Source organism: Balaenoptera ricei, chromosome 20 (assembly GCF_028023285.1).
Source record: "Balaenoptera ricei isolate mBalRic1 chromosome 20, mBalRic1.hap2, whole genome shotgun sequence".
In the NCBI taxonomy this organism is placed as follows: Eukaryota; Metazoa; Chordata; class Mammalia; order Artiodactyla; family Balaenopteridae; genus Balaenoptera; species Balaenoptera ricei.
Window position 1 is genome coordinate 56,991,556 of NC_082658.1, and position 17,773 is coordinate 57,009,328.

At 50.3% G+C, this 17,773-nt stretch overlaps 2 protein-coding genes across 4 annotated transcripts in view; one reads left to right on the plus strand and one right to left on the minus strand.

The window, feature by feature from the left end:
- The window catches only part of USP43 (ubiquitin specific peptidase 43), a 106,360-nt gene that overhangs the window by 66,143 nt on the left and 22,444 nt on the right, over positions 1–17,773 (plus strand). The window lies entirely within an intron of this gene.
- On the minus strand, positions 3,748–16,946 carry DHRS7C (dehydrogenase/reductase 7C). Of its 3 annotated transcripts, none has more exons than XM_059908469.1 (7): positions 16,805–16,946; positions 16,428–16,584; positions 12,253–12,365; positions 9,832–10,042; positions 8,071–8,163; positions 5,017–5,172; positions 3,748–4,007 (listed from the first exon to the last, which is right to left on the minus strand). In XM_059908469.1, exons 2-7 carry the CDS (start codon positions 16,579–16,581, stop codon positions 3,799–3,801), a joined length of 936 nt encoding a protein of 311 aa, XP_059764452.1. In that variant the 5' UTR covers positions 16,582–16,584; positions 16,805–16,946; the 3' UTR covers positions 3,748–3,798. The 3 variants fall into 3 exon arrangements, with proteins under 3 accessions (XP_059764452.1, XP_059764450.1, XP_059764451.1); XM_059908467.1 differs by having other exon boundaries at positions 9,832–10,045; XM_059908468.1 differs by having other exon boundaries at positions 9,832–10,045; positions 16,428–16,587.

Genomic DNA, 17,773 nt, shown 5'->3' on the forward strand with positions numbered 1-17,773 from the left:
ACCTGTCGTGAACAGACACAGGGATGGTGAGTTAACCGAGCTCCTGCTGACTTGTTTACATCTTTTACTGCAAACGATAACATGTAATAGTTGCAGCTAACGAACAGTTCGATAGCACCTGCTGTGTGTGCAAAACACTTCTTCTAAGGTGCTTCAGATTTGTCCTCCGAAGTGTGAGAGGTTGGGTCATTGCCCACCAACTCCTGTCCCCTGCTGGGTGAACAATGCCCCCCCCCCAAGGGACATTTACTCTTGTGCAATTCAGGACTGCACCTGCAAGGGTTGAAGGGACCCTCAGGCTTTAGAGAAAGCCCCCCAGGGCAGAGAAGTGGAGAGGTGAGCTGGAATGCTGTCGGCAGGTGTGGGAGCCTTCCGTCATAGCTACCGCCTGGGGACGGGGTGGGGGGGGGGGAAATGGGTCACAGAGCACCAAAAGCATCTGCTAAATCCTCCAGATTCCTCTACTGTTTATATACTTGGACATTTCCCTTTTGGGCAACAGAGCACCAGCCAACCCAGACCAAACTTCCCCACTGTACCTCAGCCTTTGTAATGGAAACTCCTTGACTGACTTTGCAACCCAGAGTTCCCCCAATACCACCGTTGACCAGGGTACACCAGGAAGGTGGGGGTGATCTGACCCTACATTTGGAAACCTCACCCAGTTCTAAGATGAAAGGGACTGATAGGTTATTGGTCATCTTCAGCTGCAAGGGCTCCAGCCATCTCCACCCACGTCCCAGCTCTGCCATTGCCCAGCTCTGTGATTTGGGCTTAATTACCTACCCAGCTTTCTGAGCCTGTTTTCTTCACCAGTAGAACTGGAACCATTAGTATTGGTCTTGGAGGCTTGCTGGGAGCATTGCATAAGGTGACGTGTTAAAGTTCCTCGTAAGGTAGCAGGTAGGTGGTAAATGCTCAGAAGTTCCCTTGTCTTCTCCAGAGATAAGCGTTTACAAAGAAAGGCTTGTTTTGCCCGTAAGTGTGTTCTCCCTTTCTTGTAAGAGCATCTTAATTTTCTCTTGGGAAATCACTCCCTCCCCACTCTGTCCATCAGACAGAGCTGCCCCACCTCTCCAGCCCTGGAATGGGCACGTGGCCCAGGCTTGAGCAATCAGACACACTTGGTGGTTTCAAGATGGCTACATGACCAGGTGGGTGTTGGAACTAGGGGGAAAGAGGAATCTTTTGCTATCTGGCTTCTAAGTCTATAGGATGTGAGCCTGGAGGTATTGGTGTCCATCTTGTCGTGAAGATGGGGAGAACCTGTTGAGAATGAAGCCCACCCAGTAGAATATGTTGTTGAGAGATGGCAAAACAAAACAAAGAACAAACAAAACAAACAAACAAAACCCCTGAATCCTGGTGGCATCCTTTGGATGCCTAGATCTAACTATACCTGAAATAGGACTTTCTACTTACTTGGGTGAATCAGTGTTTTGGTTCACTCTGTGGTTTGGGGCGGTCACTGGCCTCTGAGGTCCAGTCCTTCTGTGTCCCAAGGGGCTAACCAACCGCCTTCAGGCTGCCCTCGTTCTGCCAAGAGTGTCCCACAGAGCATGACCACCCTCATTTTTCTCATCGGTGAAATAGATTTGTTGGCTGTTCCAGTGACTCAGGGTTGATGTGAAGACCATATGGGATCTTGGAGGGGAATGCTCGTTGGAGATGATGAATTGCATGCAATTTTGTGGGCTTGTTACTGCTCTGCTGTGCTGGATTTCTGTTCAGAGGAGGAAGCTATAAAATAGGTTTGGAGCCACAGTGACACCTGGTGGCCATTCCTCTTGTTGCATGATGCTTTTCCCCCCACAACTTAAAAAAAATTTCCCGTATGTTTCAGCCTAAGGGTTGCAGGTTTTCTCATTTGCTAGGCTGGTGAGATGCCCCATCCTGAGAGGGCAGCGGGGCCTATGTGGACACAGGGACATCCTAAAGGCAATAGGGGGTATCCAGTCAGAGGGAGACCAAAGTCCACGGACAGGAAATTCAACTTAAGGGAGTTTGGGGGGGCCAGCCACTCAGTCCTGCTGTGGCCGCGTCCACCTGCAGGTCTCTGACCCTGTTTGGCAGCAGGGACAGCGGAGCAGACCCACTGACACGAAGGTCCTTCTTCCTGAGCCATCATTCAACGTGGCTTTCTTTGGGGAATCCCAGGGGTCTGAGGTCTTCCCCCACCTTGGAGTCTTCCAGTCTTTGCTTGCCCAGAATTCGGCTTGGTGCCCGTGTGGATGTTTCCCAGAGGCAGTCCCTCTCGGCCCGTCCACCCCTACTCCCACCACCGAAGGATGGTCCCCTCAGCCCCGCTCCAACCTGAGAGGAGGCAGAGCCCCAGAGAGAGCGGGTCAGGACCCCAGGCCTGGGGCTGGGGCGTGGCGGAGCTAGACCTGGAGCCCAGCCCTGGTGCGACCCCAGGACTGGCTGCCTGCGGCGCTGGCTCCAGCCCTTCTTGCCCCAAAGCTGCCGTCTCTGTCTCTGGCCACCGATCCCATTTCAGTCGTTTCCTCGATGCTGTTGTCCGTCCCCCACCTCCCAGCCCCTCCCGACCCTCCATCATTCTGGCCTAAGCACCTCCAGCATCCCAACAGCCAACAGCAGTACTAACACAGAAGGTCACCTTGCTGGCCCTAGGCCTGCCCTGCCTCAGCTGCCCTCCTAAGTTCTGGTGATGCGTCCCAACCCGCAGCCTTATCCTGAGGTAGCCTGGGTTCCTTGGTGACCACGTGATCCTGGACATTTTGCTTTTTAAGTTCAGGGATATATACATATATATATATGCAGGCGTGTACCGTGTGTGTTAATTTCATAAATGGCTTGGGTTCAGGGAGGAAATTTGAGCCCTCTTTCATCTGTAAATATTAGAAAAGTTTGAATCAGTAGGTACAATTATTAGTGCAAACACTGTACCCTACACTTTCCAAGATTTCAAGAATCATTAACTGTTTTGTTTAAGAAACACTAAGAGAAACACCCACCAACAACAAGGATGGCAGTTTTAAATGAATTTTGCTTTGAGAATGTAAGAAGAGGCTTGAATCAGCTGGATGCCCCGGGGCAGAAGTTCTCAAGACTTGTTGCACCTTAAGCAGCTGTGCCTGGGCTCCTCTTTGGACCAGTTAAGTCCAGGGAAAGGGCTGATTCTGATATGCTGCCGGGACCGAGGATTACAGCTCTGCTGTGTTGCCAAGCTGGGAACCGCTAGCCCCATGCAGCTATTTAAAGTTAAATTAATTCAAATTAAATAAAATTGAAAATTCTGTTTCTCTGTTGCACAGGCCACATTTCAGGTATTCAACAGCCATACGTGGCTGGTGGTTGCCATACTGGACACTGCAGATGACAGACTATTTCCATCATTCCAGAAAGTTCAGTTTCACAGGGCTGCCCTAAGGAGTTGCCAAGTTCAGCTTCTGTGGTTGGGGGCAGAGTGGGCAGGTCACCCTTGTGTAAAATGGAGGTGGTTTTCTGAGGTCCTGGGCAGGCTGATGGCCACAGTGGGAGTGCGAGTATTTGGGAGTTGGACCCGTTATGGTTCCTGTTTTTCTGCCGGGCTGTCACTCTGTAGGGTCGAGAAGCTTCTGGAAGTGTGTCCTGGGAAAGTCACGTGGGAGACACCCAGGGGCCCAGGGCGACTGGGCTGAACACCAGGCCATCGTCACTGGGATGGTGAACACCTCCCACAGGTGGTGCGCAGGTTGGGGAACTGTTTGGGGCCCCACGTGCTGAGAGAATGGAGGATCCCGCAACTGCCCGTGAAGCCTTTATTCCCCGCGGGGTGACCCTTTTGGCCCCCTGCAGTTAACCCTCCTCTGGGACGTTGAGTTTCTCCTTCACTCCACAGGCCACCACGGCAAAAAAAACCTCAGGGAAGAAGGTGCGGATGTACACGGCGGCCTTGGGGATGGGGTTGGCCAGGAAGACCTCTTGCTTCTTGCGTCTCACCGTGCGCATCACCTCCTCCGCCACGTCCACGGGGTGCACCCCGTAGGTCAGCCTCCTGAAAAAGACTGAAAAGCCCCCAGGCGGGGGCAGGGCTTACAGCCTCGGAAGGAGGGGTGTGGCCAGAGCCCCGCCCCCCCCCCGCCCGCGCCGCCCCCCCCCCCCGAAGTGGGGACGGGTGTGCGCTTCTGGAGTCCCAGTCTCGGGACCAACCCTGCCGTCTGCTGGCCGTGCGCCCTGGGGAGGCACTTTACCCGCTGCGCCTCAGCTTCCGCATCTGTAAAGTAGGCGCAGTTTCCTGCCCCGTTAACATCCCAGGATGGTTATGAGCCGTCGGAGGGGATGAGAAAGAGCTTAGAAGATAGGAAGGTGCCGCATGTATGAAGGGGCTGTTGTTTACAATTGTTGCGAAGCTGTGTTTGTCCAGAGCCTCCTGGAACCTCTTGCCTACGTCTTGATTCATCTTGATTCCCTAATGTCGATAGAGCCTCGGGCAGGGGGCAGCTGCTCTGTGTAGAGCATTCTAGAATACTGATCATAGGTGCCTTTACAGACCACTCAGGATTCTAGGAGCTGGAACTTTCAGTCTTACCTATGAGTCTACAAGTTAGGTATCACCATCAGCCCTCATTCTCCAAAGGGGAAACGGAGGCAGAGAGATGAAGGGAGTTGCTTAATATGTGACTGAGGCGAACTTCACATGCAGGCAGTCAGGGCCAGACTCTGAGTTTCTCTGTGCTGCCTTCTAGGGCAAGGGGAACAGGAAGTTCTCGAAGACCAAATCCTGGCTATTCCACATGGGAAACAGGCCCAGAGGTGGGCAGTCCCAGTGGCCAAGGTCACAGAGCCTGTGACTGACGGAGCCCAACCTGGCTTCGGTCTGCTGATTGCAGGTTAGGATTCCATCTACCTGGTGCCTCAGGACCTACGTTTTGGGGTCCCTCCCCACTGTTAGCTGGGTGCAGGGGCCCCACCGTCCCCAGTCTCATGCTTCAGGAGCACCCCCCTGGACCCGCCCCCCCCCCCCCCAGAGCCCTCCGCGGCCCCTGTCCCTCTGGCTTCGCTCTGAAAGCTCACATTTCCAGATGGAGGCCTCCCAGTTTCCTTGGCCTGGCTGAACGTGGTCGGAGCGGATGAAAGCGGGGCTCACGGTGCTGACGACAACGTCGTATTCCTCCACCTCGGCCCGCAGGCAGTCGAAGAAGCCGAGCGCCGCGTGCTTGGCGGCAGCGTCTGGAAGAGAAACCAGCGAGGGGTGGGCGTGGGTCCCGCTGTGCTTCCCAGGAGGGGCCTTGGGGACACACATCCCTGCAAACTCCGTTGGGAGAGGCCTCAAGTCACCTGCCCCTCGCTTCATAGATGAGGACAGAGAGCCCTTGTGAAGCAGTGGACAGATGCAGAGATGAGACGGAATCCAACTTAGCCACTTGCCCGCTGTGTGACTTTGGGCAAGTGACTCATTTTTACCTGAAGAGGCTCAGTTTTCTTATCTTTAAAATGGGCATAATACACAGGGAACTATATTCAATATCCTGCGATAAACCATAATGGAAAAGTATATGAAAAAGAGGATGTATATATGTAACCGAGTCACTTTTCGGTACAGCAGAAACTAACACAACGTTGTAAATCAACTATACTTCAGTAAAATTAAAAACCGATAAAATGGGCTAAATAAATAAATAAAGTGGGGATAATATCACCCTATCCAAGTGAGAAAATGTATATAAAACATTTCAGCCGGGAAGGCTGGTTCCCTGAGAGAGTGATTTCTCCAAGGTCCTAAGGCCATCAGGGTTAAGAATGTAGGAGCTAGGACTTCCCTGGTGGCGCAGTGGTTAAGAATCTGCCTGCCAATTCAGGGGACAGGGGTTCGAGCCCTGGTCCGGGAAGATCCCACGTGCCTCAGAACAACTAAGCCCGTGCGCCACAACTACTGAGCCTGCGCTCTAGAGCCCACGAGCCGCAACTACCGAAGCCCGCGCAGTGAGAAGCCCACGCATCACAACCAGGAGTAGCCCCCGCTCTCCGCAACTAGAGAAAGCCTGTGGGCAGCAACGAAGACCCAACGCAACCAAAAATAAATAAATTAATTTAAAAAAAAAAGAAAGGTTCCAAGGAAACCAGTGCATTGGGTTCCATGTTGGTTGGAGGCCAAAGGGCCAGTTGTGTTGCCTGCACCACATTGTATCATGTCACTGCTGTCTGTGTCCCCAGCACCTGGTTCTAGGCATTCGATTGCTGTTTGTTGAATGAATGAAGGCAGCGAGCAAGTGGAAAGTAATCCACCTGCTGAAAATGACATGTATGTTTGTGAGTAGGAGGAATAGTGGTGAGGTTCTAGATGGGCTGGGGCAGAGACGGAATGAGGTACGTGGCAAAGACTGCCCTGTGCGGACCCAGCTCTATTCTTCTCCCCATCCTGGGCCCACAGGCGGACTGCAATTCCCAGCATCTCTTGCAGCAAGGGGGTAAGCATGTGACTGGCTTCTCGACGACAGGATGTGAGCAGGGCTGTATGGGCACGACGCCCTCTTCTTGCCAGCAGGAACCCACGTGGGGTGGGAACTAGCTTTGACCACGTGGAAAATGATGGCAAAGCTGTGACTTGGCACGACTCTGGGCCCCCGAGTGACCGTGAGGAACAGTGATGCCTGCTGAGCTGCCCATTTAGACAGTTATATGGAGGAGGGATAAAGGTCTTTACGGCACCGTCAGCTTAACCTAACTAATGCAAACGAGAAAAGGAAAGTAAAACACTATTAGGGGGATATGATGGGCTGAATTGTATCCCGCCCCCAAATTCATATGTTGAAGTCCTAACCCCAGTATCTCAGATTGTGGCTGTATTTTGAGATAAGGGCCTTTAGAAGGTAATTAAGGTAAAATGAGGCTGTTAGGGTGGTGCCCTAATCCAATCGGACGGGTGTCCTTATAAGAAGAGCAGGAGACGGCAGGGGTGCCCACACACAAAGACCATGTGAGGACCCGGGGAGCAGGCCATCAGCAAGCCAAGGAGAGAGGCCTCGGGAAACATCAAGCCTGCCCACACTTTGATCTTGGACTTCCGGCCTGCAGAGCTGTGAGAAAATACATTTCTGTTGTTTAAGCCACCCGGTCTTTTTTTTTTTTTTTTTTTTAATATTTATTTATTTATTTGGTTGCACCAGGTCTTAGTTGTGGCAGGTGGGCTCCTTAGTTGCGGCTCACTGACCCCCTAGTTGTGGCATGGGAACCCTTAGTTGTGTCATGCATGTGGGATCTAGTTCCCTGACCAGGGATTGAACCCGGGCCCCCTGCATTGGGAGCGGGGAGTCTTAACCACGGTGCCACCAGGGAAGTCCCTGCGGTATTTTGTTGTGGTGGCCCCAGAAGACTACATCAGGCCACCCCACCCACCCTTTCTTCATTCCTCTCTCCCTCTCACCTTTCTACCCACCAGACACTTACTTACCCAGCTCCGGTTTCGTGCATGGTACTTTGGGCCATAAGGAAACGTATGAGACATGTTCCGCCACCCTCCCACATCCTACCTCACGGGAGGTGGGAATGTCTCCAGAATTCTCCCAGTTGGGTCCCAGGAGCATACACCGAGAAGTCCCTCTCCTCCTTGGACTTTTTAGAGGAGTGTCACCTTTGGAATTCTCTCTCTCGCCTCCCCTGGAATTGTGTCCCTTTCCTTTTCTCCTTCCTCCTTCCTCAGAACCTCTCCATCTCTCTCCCCTTTTGGAATGTGCACCCCTCCTTTCTTTCCCAGTTGTAATCGTTCCTGTCTCTCCAGGGACATCTTTACAGAGAAGGGGGCATCTGAGCTGGGGCCGTGCACCCATGTCAGGAGCGTGACCTTGATCTGGCATTGATCGTGTCCAGCCAGGACATGTCCTGACCGCCTGTGAGACGTGAGCTTCTGGGGGCCGAGGGGAGGACTTATCTTTATCTCCCATAGTCACCTGGGTGCTGTAGATGGTCAAAAATAGGAGCTGAAGGGATGAAAGAAAAGCCAACAGATGCTTTCGTCTCTGGACCCTCTTCCTCTTCCCCAGTGTAACCCCATGCCTAGTCCTAGACACACATCTCTTGTCTTATAAGACACATAACATAGGACGAAACATGTTTGTCTTAGCAACTTACAGGCTGTACGGAACGGGATTCCAAGCTTCCCTTGGATGTTATTCACTAACACAATTTGTCCGGTCCTCCGGGAGATCATGTTGGGGAGCAGGGCTGGGAAGCACAGGACAAAGAACCACGGTTACAAATCTGAGGCTGAGTCAGGCAACATCAGGCAGAGCCCTTCCCCTCATCACGGAGGGCTCCTCTACCTCCCTGACAGATTACAGTGGGACACAGATGGAATGGACCCTGGTTACCACTTATCCAGTGTTTCCTAAGAGTGGGCTGGGCTCGACTGGGGAATTGCTGGGTTATTTTATTTTATTTTATTATTTAATTTTTTTGGCCTCGCTGCACGTGGCATGCAGGATCTTAGTTCCCTGACCAGGGATCGAACCCAGGACCCCTTCAGTGGAAGTGCAGAGTCCTAACCGCTGGACCACCAGGGGAGTCCCTGGATGATTTTAAATGACCCATCCATGTGCATGGAGTGACACTGATTTCAATAGTGAGAAAGGTAATCCCTTTTCAATTGTCCTATTGCTTCCAGTAGGAAAGTTGGTTCCAATGGGTCTTTAATACTTCTCTTGCATGTGCTAATCTTTTTTAAAAAAAGAGAGGAAAGACCTCAGCCCTTTGTCTTGGGAGAACTTACTACTTTGTTCTGATTTGAGGTTTTCTTGTATTGATGGAGAGGGAAAGGGGTTTTTAATTTATGGTAAAGATTTCCTCCTGAATTGAATTAATTTACCAATGAGGAAATTTAGAAAAAGATATGGAGTAATAATAGCACAGATTGAATAGGGAGATGGCAAAAAATATCAGAAGACTTAAGTTTGCATTTCTCACCGTGGTGCCAGGGAACCTGAGCTCTCAGAGGTTGAGTGAAGGACACACCTTGGCTGGCCTGCTTGGTGTGTCCACAGCGACTGGGCTGGAGGAAACTGTGATCTCCGGGGCATCGTCTTAGAAGCTCTGGGGAGTCATCTTTCTGCTCCCAGCGCTTCTTTCCCTTCAGCTGTCACAGCTCTCAGAATCCCATTATCATGGAGATTCTGGCCGTAGAGAAGGCAGCTCTAAGACCATGCTTTCTCAGCCTTTGCCAAACACACTACTCCCTCCATGTAGACATTCTCCATGCTTATATTCTCCCTTTTGTGCTTCTGCTTCGATAAACTTTATTTGGGGTGGGGGGAGGGCTTCAACTCTTGGTGCTATTCCATGTCATCTCTAGCAACACCCCTAACCCCAGCTTCAGATCTGCATTTGAACTTGACCCTTAGAAATCTCCACACAGGAACCACCATTTTACCTTTAAAAGGGAGACGTCCTCCTGCCTTCCTGTTTCTGCAAAGGGATTGACAGTATTCTGGGTCTCTTGCAGATAAACTCTTTTTTGACCTTGGACCAACTGTCCTGATTAGGAGCAGATCAACCACGAGGTCGATATAGTAAAAGATTTGCAGAGGATGAAGACCATGGTCCAGAGATGTGGAATGGGATTGGAGGGGAGCCATGGATATGAGTAAGAAAAGAGGAGAAAAGGGCAGGGCTTGGGGAGGGGGCTTAATGGAGAGGCAGGTTGGAATATACCAGTCAGAGACTTTCACAATCCCTTTTGTTTCATCAACATTTACAGTCAGATGCTGAAAGCTTTCACCAAATAAGCAGGGATTTTTCTGAAAGAGGGGCTGGAGGCTGCATCCAGAATTGGGTGACTGTCTGGAAATATAACAGAGCCCTTTCTAGCAGCCAGTGGGAAGGTCAAACTCACGAGACCTTTGGTCAGTGTGATGGGTCCAAAGTAATTGGCATCCATGATCTTTTTGTCGAGTTCCAGAGAAATGTTATGGGCAGGCCCCTTCACCTTCATGCTGGCATTGTTGATGAGGATGTCCACGCAGCCATAGCAATCCAGGACCTCTTTGGCCACATCCTGGACACAGCTGATGTCCGAGAGATCCAAGAGGACCAGCTTTGGGGTGAATGTCTGCTGGACCAATGAGAGAGTCAAGGCACATCTGGGTACATCCCCTCAGACCTTGGGACCCTTCAATCTAAGAGTCACCCCTTTTGAAACTCAGAGCTCATGGAATGACTACAAACAAATGATGAGGAAGAAGCAGAGAGGACTCTGGGAGGAAGGAAATTGATGGAGAAAATGCATCCTTGGGGACCAGAGCAACAACAACATTCCCAACACACAAACATGCAGTCATAAGTCTGAACTTCTGGTCAAGGGGCCAGACCTGAGAAATCCAAGTGGAGGCCATGCATTGATTCTGCTGGTGATGTCATTTCTTATAACACTTCTGAGCTCCTTTTTGGCAATTGCTTTCAGACTGGCTTCCAAGCCTCAAGAGAATCTGCCCAGTACTTTGTAGCCACATTTAATTTTTGGCCAAAATCACACACTCAACGCAATTTTTTTGGAGCACGATCTATGTGCCAGGCATTTGTGTTCAGCCCTAAACATTTGATATCGTCAAGATTCTCATGGGTTAGAAGGGATACAGATGGAAAAATTGATGTTACCGTATGGTAAATGCAATCCCGGTGTTTGACAAACACTAGCCCTGAGATACGGCCTTAAAAAAAGGTTCCCTGGTCAAATTTGCTTAGGAAATACAGACTACTATATGTTCTTCTTGGAGATAACACAATGCACATTTGCATAGCAAGGGCTCTGAAAAGTCCTGCAGTAAAGAAATTAGTCAGACAAGCTTGGCCTAACTCAGTATTTCCCACACAACTGACTTCAGAGCCTCGTTTTTACTACTTAATAACCAATACCTAATAAGATCCCAAGAAACGTACCTGGGAGTATGCTGTGTTATCCTGGTTGCTCCATCTCCTCAAGTACCAGAGTTAGTTCTGAATGATTTTTGGCTATTTCCAAAATCAAATTCAACATCAAGGGAAAAGATTAACAAAAAAAAAAATCCTGAAGAGAACTCTCTGAAGGCAATGTCTTTTTCTTTTTTTCAAATAAATTTACTTATTTATTTATTTTTGGCTGCGTTGGGTCTTCGTTGCTGCGCACAGGCTTTCTCTAGTTACGGCAAGCAGGGGCTACTCTTTGTTGTGGTGCGTGGGCTTCTCATTGCGGTGGCTTCTCTTGTTGCGGAGCACCGGCTCTAGGCGTGTGGGCTTCAGTAGTTGTGGCACGCGGGCTCAGTAGTTGTGGCACACGGGATTCGTTGCTCCGCGGCATGTGGGATCTTCCCGGACCAGGGCTCGAACCTGTGTCCCCTGCATCAGCAGCCGGATTCTTAACCACTGCGCCACCAGGGAAACCCCTGAAAGCAATTTCTTAAACAATGCTCCAGAAATGCTTTGAAGACCCCAGCTGCATTGAAATGTGTTCATCTCCTGTGTAACTTCATGGAAGGGGACTTCACTTCCCTGATTTCTTTGAAGGAATTTTTTTTTTTTTTTGGCTTGCGGGATCTTAGTTCCCTGACCAGGGATTGAACCTGGGCCATGGCAGTGAAAGCGCCAAGTCCTAACCACCGGACTGCCAGGGAACTCCCTCTTTGAAGGAAATATTTTTTGAAGTATTATTTAAAAAATCAGCCATGAGTGTTTATAAATAGAGCCCATATCTGTGACATACCATACTTTCTGGATCCTCTTTGAGTCTGACTTAAGTAGAATGGGGGGTGGGGAGGATCAGAGGCTAGAGGCACGATGAGGGGTCAAAATGAGCCAACCCCCATGTGGGCAGACTTACCTGTGTCAAGATTACACTTCCCCAGGACTTCCCTGGTGGCACAGTGGTTAAGAATCCACCTGCCAGTGCAGGGGACACGGGTTCAATCCCTGATCCAGGAAGATCCCACATGCCTCGGAGCAACTAAGCCCCTGCGCCACAACTACTGAGCCCACGCGCCACAACTACTGAAGCCCGCGTGCCTAGAGCCCGTGCTCCGCAACCAGAGAAGCCACTGCAATGAGAAGACCGTGCACCGCAACGAAGAGTAGCCCCCGCTCGCCGCAACTAGAAAAAGCCCGTGCAGAAACAAAGACCCAATGCAGCCAAAAATAAACAAAATTAAAATTTTAAAAGTACATTTAAAAAAATTACATTTCCCCAAAGCAAAATTTCACCCAAATTTCACCGAAAGAGCTGCCGTGTAACAAGCAACGAAGGCTAAGGGTGTCCAGGGGTTGCCCGTGGCGGCTGCCGGAAGGCCGTACCTTGCTGGGGTCAGCCACACTGATCAGGGCATCGTGTAGACTCTGAAGCCTCTCCCAGCTCTTTCCGCACAGCACCAGCCTGGCCCCGCCGGTATGGAACACCCGAGCACACTCTGAGGGGAAGAAGGAAGGAGGACAGGACACACTGTGGGTGAAACCACTGATGGCGAGCCCCTCTTTCTTACAGATTCAAGGATTCAAAGAATTCAAAAGCCTTAGAGCCATGAGTTCCTTTAGAGGTCATTGCATTCAACTGCCTCTGGAATTTCTTCTTGTTTCCAGCCTCAGCATGGTTGCCTCCTGTGAAGGGCATCTCACAGGGGTGTGAAATAACCCCTCCTCCGTTGGGTAGTTCTGATTATTAGGACATTCTTTCTTAAACTGGACAGAAAGATGACTCCATCAAACAAGACCCCCAGAAGCACAGCTCTAAACATATCTCAATCTGAAGATATTGGAGACAGCTGCCATGTTTTTTCAGACCAAATGTCACTGGTTTCCTCCACATTTTCTCTGTGGGTCGATACTCCAGCCAGAGTTCTTTTTATTAAGAAAGGAAACCTGCCTGCTGTCTAGTAAGTTTTACTCTGGACGAATTTCTGACTCACCCAATGTCCCAGTGTTCTTTTTTTTTTTTTCTTTTTTTGGCCATACCACACGGTATGCAAGATCTTAGTTCCCCAACCAGGGATCGAACCTGTGCCCCCTACAGTGGAAGTGTGGAGTCTTAACCGCTGGCCTGCCAGGGAAGTCCCTCACCCAATGTTCTTACCTGGGAAGTAGTTGGTAGATACACAAGTATTCTTATGTGGCAATAACAATGATATTTAAGAACAATAAAAGCTAACAGATTTTGACAGTTTACTTGCTTGAGTAGCTATTGAAAGGGATTTACACATATTAGCTCATTTAATTCTCACAGTCATCCCATGCAGCAGTTTCTTAGGTTGGGTTCCCTAAAAGCAGAATCTAAGACAGGGATTCAGGTGGCTAGGATTAATTCAGGGAGTGCTCTTCAGAGAAAATCTGTCAGGGATTAAGGGCATGGCGTAGGTGAAGGGGAAGGATGTGGTCTCAGGTAAAGTCTAGTCTTTGGCTGGACCCAAGGAAGGCTCTGGACTGTAAACCCAGCTGCAAGGCTGTCCCAGCTGGATGCAAGGGGACTGTCTTTTGTACACGTGTGTCAACCAGTCACTGATGGTGTGCTGCCTCCCTCCGGGGGTGGGTACAAAGGGTGTCCACTGGCAGAGGGCAAGTCTATGAGCCATGGCCACCAACACTCATAGGACCTGGGGATGGATGAACTGGCCAGGTACAGGAATCTAGGAGGGGCACCCACAACACCTACTACAGGGGAGTAGCTATTACTGTCCCATTTTTACACCAAGCACTGGTGACCCGGGCTGCCTGGGGATGCCAAAGGGTAGTTGGGCAGCACTGGGTGCCCACTAGACGCTGGAAATCCTGTGTGCCATGGCTCTAAGTGATCTTATGTTTGTGTGATTTTCTCCTGCAAGTCTCAACAGCTGGAGCTGGTGGAAAGAAGGGGGCCAGCTCGACAGGACAGTTGGCAGGGGTTTGATAAGTGGGCATTGTGGGCAGGGGAATTGTGGTATTGGAGAGGGAGCAATTGATGTACTGGACCATTCAGTCTAAGCCAGATGGGAGCAGGAGTGAAGGCAGGAGGGGCTGATAGAGAAGGAAAGGAGAAGGCTCTAGGGAGGGGAGGTCTCAGTGAGGTCTAGAAACAGATGTGGTCGGGGGAAGCTGCGGTCAGTTCTGCTGACAAAGGGAAACTTGAATCAAGAAATAACTGTGTGGGGCTTCCCTGGTGGTGCAGACACAGTGGGTCCAAGGTGACCCCATCCCTGACTTGGCCGAATTGTGTGGGTTTGGGGTGAGGGTTAGCAGTCCTGGTCTCTATCTGTCTGGTTTCCCTAGGAGACAGCTTGGAACTGGGCTCCTTGATGCTGTCCAGAGCTACCCACTGAGTTCAGTCAGGTTCTGTGGGACTGGGCATGTACTGTGGGCTGTGTGTAGCCTACATCATCCGCTTGGTGCCCCTCACTTTTTTCTTGCCTTGGACCTGAGAAACGGAGCACTTTGAACCCAGAATCGCTGTGGTCAGCAGCATGTTCTGGCTAAGCGTTTATTTAAGGTCACCCATGCCCAGCTTCTCCAGTTACTTCTAAATACTCGGACTTTATTTTCTTCTGCTTTGCATTTCTTTCTAGGGTGAGTCCATAAGAGACAGTGAAAAAGGGCAGTGACATTAGTCATGACAGAGACTAGACCGTATTCCTCTGAAAATGCCGTTGTGCTCCTGAGATGTATTTCCTGGGCACCTGATTTGTACAATGTTTGCTTATAATAGAAGGAGACTTTTAAAAATAAATAAACAAGACTACTAAACCAAATATACATCTCTCAGCAATAGATAGAAGTCCTGTCCAGTAAGACAGAAAATCAGGACAGTTGTAGAACAGCCTTCTCAACCAACAGGGTCTAATCGACATTTGTAATTCACTTCATTCATGAGCAGCAGAATGCACATGCCTTTCACACACCCGTGGATCATTCACCAAGAGAGTCCGTGCCCTGGACCAACTGAGAAATACCCAGATACGCCACTAATGGTAGTGTATTTCTGTGAGGAGCCATGGGACCCAGAAACCAGTGCCTTAGGGACCATCCAAAAGGAAGGAGCAATCGAGGTGCCAGGGAATGAAGGCTATGAAAGGGGTCTCGGGTTGGCAGCTGTCCTGATGCTAGACGGGCGTGTTCTGCTTGAAGAACGGTCTTCCCTAAAGACTGACTCTGCATGTCTCTGGGTGGGTGTCTCTGCTCCATTTCCCCGGGGCACCCACTACTCCCTGTTGTCTTGTGTCTGGTCTGGCTGGCAAACGTGTGTGCCTGGTTTGTCCCTGTGGAAGATGGAATTTGTGTCCCTTGTGAGTATTGAGTCTAGTGATGTTGGATATCCTCCTTGGGAACTGCTTCTGGGACCCACACAGGGGCCACATAAGAACCTAGTTTTACTGCCTTACTCTTTGTTTTTTATCTCATGTGGTGAACCCAGGTCGATCACCCACTGAAATGGAACCCATTGTTGAAGCATGCAGATGGGCTGCTGTGGGGATGCCCAAGGGAAGGAGAATCCGAGAGAATTCCCAGATGGGAGGTTACAAATGTTCTCGTAATGGTAGCACCATGGGAGTGGGTGCCCAGCCCACCAGCAGGCCTCTTTGGAAGGGGCAGTGCTCATTTCAGGATGTAGAGGACTCAACAGATACTGGTTGAGTGACCTAATGAGTGTTTGGCTGGTGGGTTCGACATTTGATTAGAAATAACAAAAACAACAGCAAAAATGATACCCAAACTATGGGACACATGGGGCTGCACTACCGTTATTAGGGATGAGAGAGGATCTTAAAAACCTAAGGGCATTTACTGTCTCTTATGTCACACATGCCACCAGCAGAAGGGCCCTCTGAGACCATCTAATTCAGGAGTTGCAAACGTAAATGCCTTCAAGGCCAGGAGGTGATGTGGTTGAGAGAATCAGGCCGAGTGTGAGACAATAGGGATTAGTGGGGTGTGTGGCACACTGGTGTTTGCACGTTCTGCATAATTATCACCGTCGCTAACACTTGAGGGGTGCCCACTCTAGTTCCAGGCACTGTTCTAAGTGCTTTCCATCTATTACTTCGTTTATTCATCACAACAGCATTATGAGGCAGAAAGTATTAGTATCCTTGCTTTCAGATGAGAAACCCAAGGCTGAGCAGTGCATCACCAGCTGGTTAGTGGTGGAGCCAAGACTTCAACCCCACCCCCAAGTTTGGCCTCTTCACCAGTTCACTGCCCCAGCTGAGGGCTTTGCATTTCAAAATTTCTAGAAACCCCCCTGGAGGCAAAACAAATCATGTCTGCAGACCGATGTTGGCCCTTAGACTGTGAGTTTGCAACCCCAGATACTCCAGTCCCCTGATTTCTCAGGCGAGAAAGCTGCAGCCTCCAAGAAAGAAGACGCTTGCTGGTTTACGACAGCTGCTGGGAGAGAACACAGCCTCGATCCACCCCCGTCCGGCCCAGCGGGCTCACCCACACGCCACCCTGTTGCCTCTCACCCTCCAGGGCAGGAGTGGGCACGAGAGGGGGCAGAGCTCGCTTACCCTTGCCCAGTCCTGAGATGGCATCGGTGATGACCACCACCTTGTTCTGCGCGGCTGACCTGGACCACAGCCTGGACGCCTCCTGGTAGATGAAAAGGAGGCCGCTGATTCCCAGGAGCAGCAAAGGTAGCATGAGCACAGCTGGGACCCCCATCTCCTGCTGGGGGAAACCGGGAGGAAGGAATCCGCTCCGCACAGAGGCTCTGATCGGGACACGGGGCAGGGGGAGGCCTGAGGCTGCCGGCTGCGCTCACGCCCCAGGCCCGGGGCCGCTGTCCAGGGAGCCGGGCTCTGTGCAGACTCCCGGAGGGCTGCTTCCCGGAACACCTGGCCGGCACGCTAATCCCCAGACGGTCAAGGAAGAGAAAATTACTCACGGTGTCTCCAGCAGCAAATGGGATCCGGCCTGCCCTCCCAAAGGTTAATTACAAATTTAATCAAAATGGGTCTGCATGTTTGGAAGGAAAGCCATGTGTTAAGGCCACCTGCTTGGGCCCCAGTGGCTATTTATAGCTCTCTGTGCACTAAAGGGCTTTCGGGGTAAATATAGTGTCTCTTCTGATATTCAGGGACACATGCTGGCCGGGTCTGATTTCAGAGTTCCTGCCAAGCCTTCTAAAGCTCTCCCGGCTGCCTCACCATTAGAGATTGCTCTGCAGTTTGGGGCTGGGCGTTAGGGATTGGGACCTGGGATTTCAGCACAAACACCCTTGCCTTCTCTTCCTATAACCCTCCTATCAGGTAGCTTCCATGTAGCTCAGACCGGTGTGGCAGTGAGCCATCTGGCCTTCCCTTTCCGGTTGGGGGTGAAAAGCACAGAAAATCTGTTAAACGGAATGGAGCCTGTTGCAGAATGAGACACTTGGAAGTGTGACGTGAACTACGGGAAAGAGCAGTTTGGAGCTGTTCCTCTTCAGTCAAGGGCTTCCACATTCCAGAGCCTTAGCCTCCTTATCTCTAAAATGGGCACAACAGTTCTCATCTTGCCGGACTGCTGGGAAAATAGAATAATATACTGCATCTCGACAACAGACTCTGAGAGGATCACTCTTGTTATCTTTAGTGATTGAGAATACTAAGAATGTATCCCAAACGTCAAATATTTTAATGACTTAAGGAAACTCAGTAGGATTAGAAATGGAGAGAGATAGTAGCTACTATGGAAAACAGTACGGAGGTTCCTTAAAAAACTAAAAATAGAGCTGCCATATGATCCAGCAATCCCACTCCTGGGTATATTTCTAGAAAAAAATGAAAACACTAGTTCGAAAAGATACATGCACCCCAAGATTCATAGCAGCACTATTTACAATAGCCAAGACATGGAAACAAACCAAGTGCCCATT

What these genes read in the sequence shown, in the direction of transcription:
- DHRS7C (XM_059908467.1), bottom strand. Translation starts at nt 16,581, where the DNA reads ATGGGGGTCCCAGCTGTGCTCATGCTACCTTTGCTGCTCCTGGGAATC. An exon ending in GTGTGGCTGACCCCAGCAAG is followed by an intron (nt 10,046 to 12,252) that starts GTACGGCCTTCC and finishes TCATTGGTCCAG; the next exon opens with CAGACATTCACCCCAAAGCT. An exon ending in AATCCCGTTCCGTACAGCCT is followed by an intron (nt 5,173 to 8,070) that starts GTAAGTTGCTAA and finishes TTTCTCTTCCAG; the next exon opens with ACGCTGCCGCCAAGCACGCG.